This window comes from Musca autumnalis, unplaced genomic scaffold (genome assembly GCF_047663935.1).
Source record: "Musca autumnalis isolate F117 unplaced genomic scaffold, ASM4766393v1 scaffold_1, whole genome shotgun sequence".
In the NCBI taxonomy this organism is placed as follows: domain Eukaryota; kingdom Metazoa; phylum Arthropoda; class Insecta; order Diptera; family Muscidae; genus Musca; species Musca autumnalis.
Window position 1 is genome coordinate 1,568,282 of NW_027411644.1, and position 6,160 is coordinate 1,574,441.

The 6,160-nt window shown below is 36.0% G+C and overlaps 1 protein-coding gene across 1 annotated transcript; it reads right to left on the reverse strand.

Annotated features, from left to right (window-relative positions):
* Positions 1-3,691: 3,691 nt before the first annotated feature.
* On the reverse strand, positions 3,692-5,803 carry Or85e (Odorant receptor 85e). Its single transcript, XM_073963204.1, has 5 exons — positions 5,080-5,803; positions 4,812-5,011; positions 4,365-4,647; positions 4,044-4,304; positions 3,692-3,980 (listed from the first exon to the last, which is right to left on the reverse strand). Exons 1-5 carry the CDS (start codon positions 5,674-5,676, stop codon positions 3,918-3,920), a joined length of 1,404 nt encoding a protein of 467 aa, XP_073819305.1. The 5' UTR covers positions 5,677-5,803; the 3' UTR covers positions 3,692-3,917.
* Between the last annotated feature and the right edge of the window lie 357 nt (positions 5,804-6,160).

Genomic DNA, 6,160 nt, shown 5'->3' on the forward strand with positions numbered 1-6,160 from the left:
CATTATGGCTACAGTAGAAGCTATCGGAGAGGATCCCTACAAATATAAGATCTCTAGAAGCTTTATCCGTGAACAGCGGAGAATAAATCGTGAAAAATAAACGCAACAGCTTCAAGGAACGAGGCTATTTGTGTACACTGGCATGGTAAACTATTACCAGATATACTCAAAACAGGGAAGAAAAAACGGGTTGCTGCTCTGGTATCACATGGGGGTAAAGAACAACTCCTAGGTGTTCCTGAAACTGACAGTAGCTCATGGGAGAAACAAGAACTAGCAGTGTACAAATGCCTAGAAAAATGGGGTCTCACCACCTCGAGCAGATATTAGGTCGAGAGCTTCTGTACCACCGTACAAACTTGTTACAAAATTGTCGACTTCTATAAGAATAGTCTGCGATTGCCAAATTCAAGTTCGAAGTAGGCGAAAATGTTTTAAAACTACTGCCCAACCCACTTCCCAAGAACAAGAGGCCGTAGAAGCACCTTGCGTTTAAATCGTTCTAGATTGGACGCCCCAGAATGTTTTTTCTATTTTATTTATTTATTTGGTATCCCACACGACAACAACTGAGTGTTATAGGTGAGAGTTTGGTTTATTGATTTTACAAAACGTATAAGGAACAAGATAATGTTTATATAGATATAATATAGGATATATTGGGTAAACATTATCAATAGGTTAAAAAGAAATAGAGACAATAGATTGAGTTTAATACAAAAAATAGTGAAAACGATATTCAGAAATATTTTTAGGTCCAAAACAAGACCTAAACCGCATTGAAGATTTACTTAATACGAAAGGCATTCAAAAACAAATACCAGATAAAGGAAATTAAAAAAATGATAAATCATATGTGGTACCTTAGTCCTGAATTTATTGGTCTGGCATTGTTTGATCTGATAGTGCAAAACACCGTAAAGATCCAAAAGACGACAAAAATCTTAACAAAGCAAAGATAGAAATTTCTCCAGAAATAATCGATCCAAACTTACAAAAATCAACTGCCGAAATTCCTAGAAAAAGGTTTACCAGGCATAATTACAAGTGAGACTTAATTGTTGTTCAAGAGATTAAACTTTAACTCTGAATTTCTTGAAAAAGATAATGCAACTTGACCACAGAACATCAATTACCAGGAGGGGTAAAGGATGGTAAATGTCACGAAAATTGTGAGTCGAGTTCATCACCAAGTTGTCATCTGTACCCAGATGGCTCCAAAACTACATTATGTCAGTCCCTTAATGCCCGTAATTTCAAGACGTAGCTATCTATGAGTTCACAGATATCTCCCGTGTAAGCAACATTTTATAATTTCAACGCATAGGTAACGTTACCGAGTCAAAAATGGCCGTGTTACTTACACCAAGGATTTTACCGGTTTAATCGTTGCCAATGTGTTAAAAGTTGTTAAACACTTCTAAGTGGCAATGATTTGGCGAAATCATGAATGAAAATCACCAATATTACCACATGATTTCAAAATTTACACGACTCGGTAAATGACATGTAGAAATTACCAAACGCGTAGGTAAAGATAACTAATAGGTAGCTACCTACCCGTTTAACCAGACGTTGAAATTGCGGGCATAAGTAAATTAAAATATGTATGAACAAAATGTAAGCGTCATTGAAGCCATAAAATGAATGTACAAATGTCCATCTTTGTGAAAACAAAATTACATTTGAAAAAGGAAATGTTTGATGGATAGCGATGCCATTCCACGGCCGATATGTCTGATGAGCCTCTACAAAAGGGGTTCGAATCTTAAGCTTTCCTTTTTCACTTGCAAGCATCATCGGTCATTAAGCTCGACTCCAACGAGAAATGAATAGAAAAAATAGACCTTCGCCCTAATAAGCAACATTTTCAAATAAAGTGAAATATATTCGTTTTCATTCGCTAAATTTTGATAATATAGGAAGAAAACAAAAATTTTTTTTGCCCTAAGGCCTTTTTCGGGACATTGGGTTTATTATCTCGAATTCAGTAACACTTACGTACTTTGTTGTTCAGCAAGAAATGTTAAGAACAGAATAGCTTTTAGTTAAATGCGTAATACGGGCAAGTAGCTTTAACCGTTCCACATGTATGGGCCGTCGAAGTCGCCAAATAGCAAAAAAATAGATTTTCATAATTTCGAGGCCCCAGTACCACGTTGTAACATATTCGAATTGTGCTCATACTTTGGCAAAATCTAACGATACTAAAAGGTTTAGGCGGCTCCCCGGCTAAAAAATCCGAAATCAATTTGGTCCTTTGAGTTAAAAGCAGCCCAATGCTACAAATTAAATTAAGATGCTACAAAAAAGAAAATATTGAATTTTACATAAAACGTTTGATATTTTATCAAATTTTATATTTTTACATAGTGTAATAAAAAAAAATGGTATTACGGTACAATATTTTTATACCCTACACCGCACTGTCGTAAATGGTCTCAATAACATAATAATCTGCTGAAAAAATCGACGTTATACTGTCAACAGGCTTAGTTTAGAACACTGTTATGTATTTTTTGATGGTTTTTCCAACTTTAAATGCCAATTTAACGACTTTTATGAAGATTTTCGGCCAAAATCTTTTTGCATATTTTGCATATTCTGCATATTTTCTGCATATTTTGCATATTTTTTGCATATTTTGCATATTTTGTGCATATGCAAAATATGCAAATATGCAAAATAAATACGAAATATGACCCTGCCATTGAATTTAGATTTCTTTGAAACGAATTTTGGTCCAATCAGAATCTTCGTATCTCTAATATTAAAAAATATGCAAATATGCAAAATCCGATGTCTAGATATCATGTTATGTGCCTAACATAATGGTTACCTAACATCATGCTATATATTTAGCTGATGGCCATTGTAGCCAATGCTTTTTCCTCTGTTAATTTACCATAGTGTTAATAACTGTCCCATCGTACTATATTTATGTCTTTGTTAAAAACAAGTAAAACCGGGGTTAAGTTACGACGGGCCGAACTTTTTATACTCTCCAGCATAAAAATGTGGACCTCTGAAAACATGAAGTCTCAAATTAAAATCAATTCGGTGGGCAAATGGGACTAATACCTTCAAAATTCCTTAACGTGTTGCATTATATGGGCCTACGCATAAACGAAGTATCGCAAACATTGTTCAATCCATATAAAACTTCCAAGAAATGTGATTATTTAAATTTCCCCAGTGCCCTTCAATTTGAGATGCCTTCGACATAGAGCAGTTATTCTAGTCGTGGGAAAGTACACCTGTATGAGCCACAAACTTTGCATGTATCTTTTATTTGTTTTAAATGTTTCGAATTTTTTGCTTTCCAATGATCCCATGGCTCTCCTATACAGTAGACCGTAATAAGTTTGCATTGATGATTTTAGTTGTGGATAAATTATTCCATTGACTAAAGGTAAGATTGGATGTGTACTCACAATCTTCCTCACCTTCCCACTTTTATCTGCAAGATTAACTTTGAAGTTAAATTGCCCCAGGTTGATAAATTGTTTGGAGATATAAATTACACAGTGATTTGTGTTTAACCTAGATTTGGGCTGAACCAGCAATAATTACAAGAAAATTACAACTACAACAACATTCGTTTGGATGATGACTGGAGTACCTAATTTTGTTAACTTAAGTTGTCATGATATCTTTGCTGAACTTGAAATATTGAAATCAAACGTTGGAGTTCAGGGCCACGGTGCTATTATGATATACATATTATTCATATTTTTATTTGTTTAATTTGCGTATAATTGTTTTTAAGTGCATGAATCTAATTTATTTTAATAAATACCCAATATGAAATATAACATCGTAATAGCGACAGCAGCTGCAGCAGGTGGATGATGAATTGACAGCCTGAGCCGCGATTTATATATGTAATGTGATAAAAGTCACCAAAAACTAGGTGATTATTGATTTTTCTCCGCCAACTTCTGTAGTAAGGTAAGGAATGAAAAAGCCTGCGTAATGACCTACAAAGTGAACAGCATGAGAATGAATAACATTGTTATATCAGTCACTGAGTCGAATGTTACCGAACGTAGTCTTTGCACATCCATACGATACAATTTTCCAGCTGTGACAGTTACAATTCGCTTACTGTTGACCATAAATATCAAAACGTCCCGCTTGATAAGATGACTGTTTGACCACCATTGTGAACGCCAGAATGCTTCGCCGACACGAATGCTGTGACTACTTAACAGTTCGCCACAATATGTAAACATCAATAGCTCCGATAGAGTCAGTGCGAGGTACTGAATCAGGTTGATAGTCCTCATGGTGGAACGCTCACCCTATATTAAGACGTCATTAACAACGTTGTATGGAAGAGTAATTGTAAGCGAAATTTTTACCTCCACACCCACGAACGCCAACAGACAAAGCTGGAGGGTGATTTGAAGCGATTTGATAAGGCAATACGGATTGAAGAGTTCTTCCAAAGTATTGCAACTCCTCAGAATGAATTGATGAAGGACAACACACTCAACAAGAGAATTGTGTAGTGCTTCCCTTAGATTCGGTCGTGCAGTTGATTTGGAGACTTCGAGAGTTTTTAAATCTGTTAAATGTTCCTCCAAAAGTGCATACTGATTTAATTCGTCATCTTTACTTCTTGGTAGGTCACTTTGAATTTTCCTACATTGAAATACATACATACATACATACATACATACATATTTGTTAATAACATAAAATACCGAACTTATTCATATTTTCCTGACTACCTACCTGGTGTTTTGTTACAATGATCACAAAATGTAATATCTACATAAATGTTGTCTTCAACATGCAATACTTACCGCAATGTGTTGAGGTCTTCTCCCGTCAACAGCCGAGCATTATAATCAATATTCTTTAGACTGCAGTAGAGGACATCAAACTGACCCAGCATAATTAAAACCACTGACACAAAAAGGGCGGAACCATTGCCGAAAATGCAACCCATTAAAATCTGACACCACAATTGGGTGGCATAAACAATTTCATAAACTATTGGCCTCTGAAATGAGCAATCGAGCAACCATTAAAAAAAAAATCAAAACCGAAGGAAAACATTTTAATACGCACCAAAGCATCAAACGGATACCAGCATCGCAAAGGCAGGGTGTGAGAGTGTAGCAAAAGAGGAGCTAAGGCCCAACAGATTACTCCCACAGAACAAGCAATTAGCCAGTACAAACTTATTTTATAAGCCAGACGGATCGACTGGTGGGCACTAACAAATGTCAAGCCCGCCATTGAATGATGACGATAGTTAGAGTTGATGTCGGCAACAAAATTATTCAGCGCCCCCGACCTCAGAAGCCAGTAGCAAGTGGCAAAGGTGGAGAAAGAAAATATTATAGTCATTGTCAAGGCGTCAGTAATCTCTTCCAATTCGCCTCTTTGCAGCATATCAAACGTTGTTTTTGCGTACAAAAGCGCCAAATGCAGACTGGAAATCACACAAAATATGCAATAGCTCTTGGCCAAATTATTAGCGACGTTTTTCCAGCCGGAGGGCATGTATCGTTCCAACCGCATAGGTACTTGACCCATGAATTTTAGAAAAAGTAGCTGCAGTTTAAAAATATCATCCTCCCGTTCACTGTCTCGCTCTGAGTACAATACGTCCGGATTGCCACCGTAAAAGTAAACCGAAGACAATATCTTCTGCCGAATCATGTTGCTTCACTTATGAAATTATTGTCCTCCAAGGACCATTTATATATGTTTGCTTGAGGCGTCCATGTGTACATGTTTCACCCAGCGGACAATCAGTTAGTAAACTATTGCACACGAATTCATATTCTTGGTTTAATTTTTAATAGAATAAAAAAGTGACGAGGTTCGGATTCATTAGGAAGGTGTGGAGTTGTGTCACGTCCGATAACACTGGTCAACAACATGGAAAAGTTGTTTCATTCGATCTTTTTTTTTTTTTGCATATTTCTATCTCAAATTGGAGCGCCACTTTCCAACCTTGAAACAGCAATTGTTTTTCAGATATAGCTTCGGATCCTAATTAAGATTTTTACCTACATATTCGTTGTAACATGGACTCTCTATTGATGTTCTTTCGACACGAATTGTGAAGAATATGTTGTTTATTTGTTTTAAAAATATATTTGTAAACATTTTTCAAAATAGTCTGGCTTTAAAACAACGA

Coding starts and splice junctions, on each gene's coding strand:
- Or85e (XM_073963204.1), bottom strand. CDS start 5,676: ATGATTCGGCAGAAGATATTGTCTTCGGTTTACTTTTACGGTGGCAAT. Junction 5,012..5,079: donor GGTATCCGTTTGATGCTTTG/GTGCGTATTAAA, acceptor TGCTCATTTCAG/AGGCCAATAGTTTATGAAAT. Junction 4,648..4,811: donor GAAGACCTCAACACATTGCG/GTAAGTATTGCA, acceptor ATTTCAATGTAG/GAAAATTCAAAGTGACCTAC.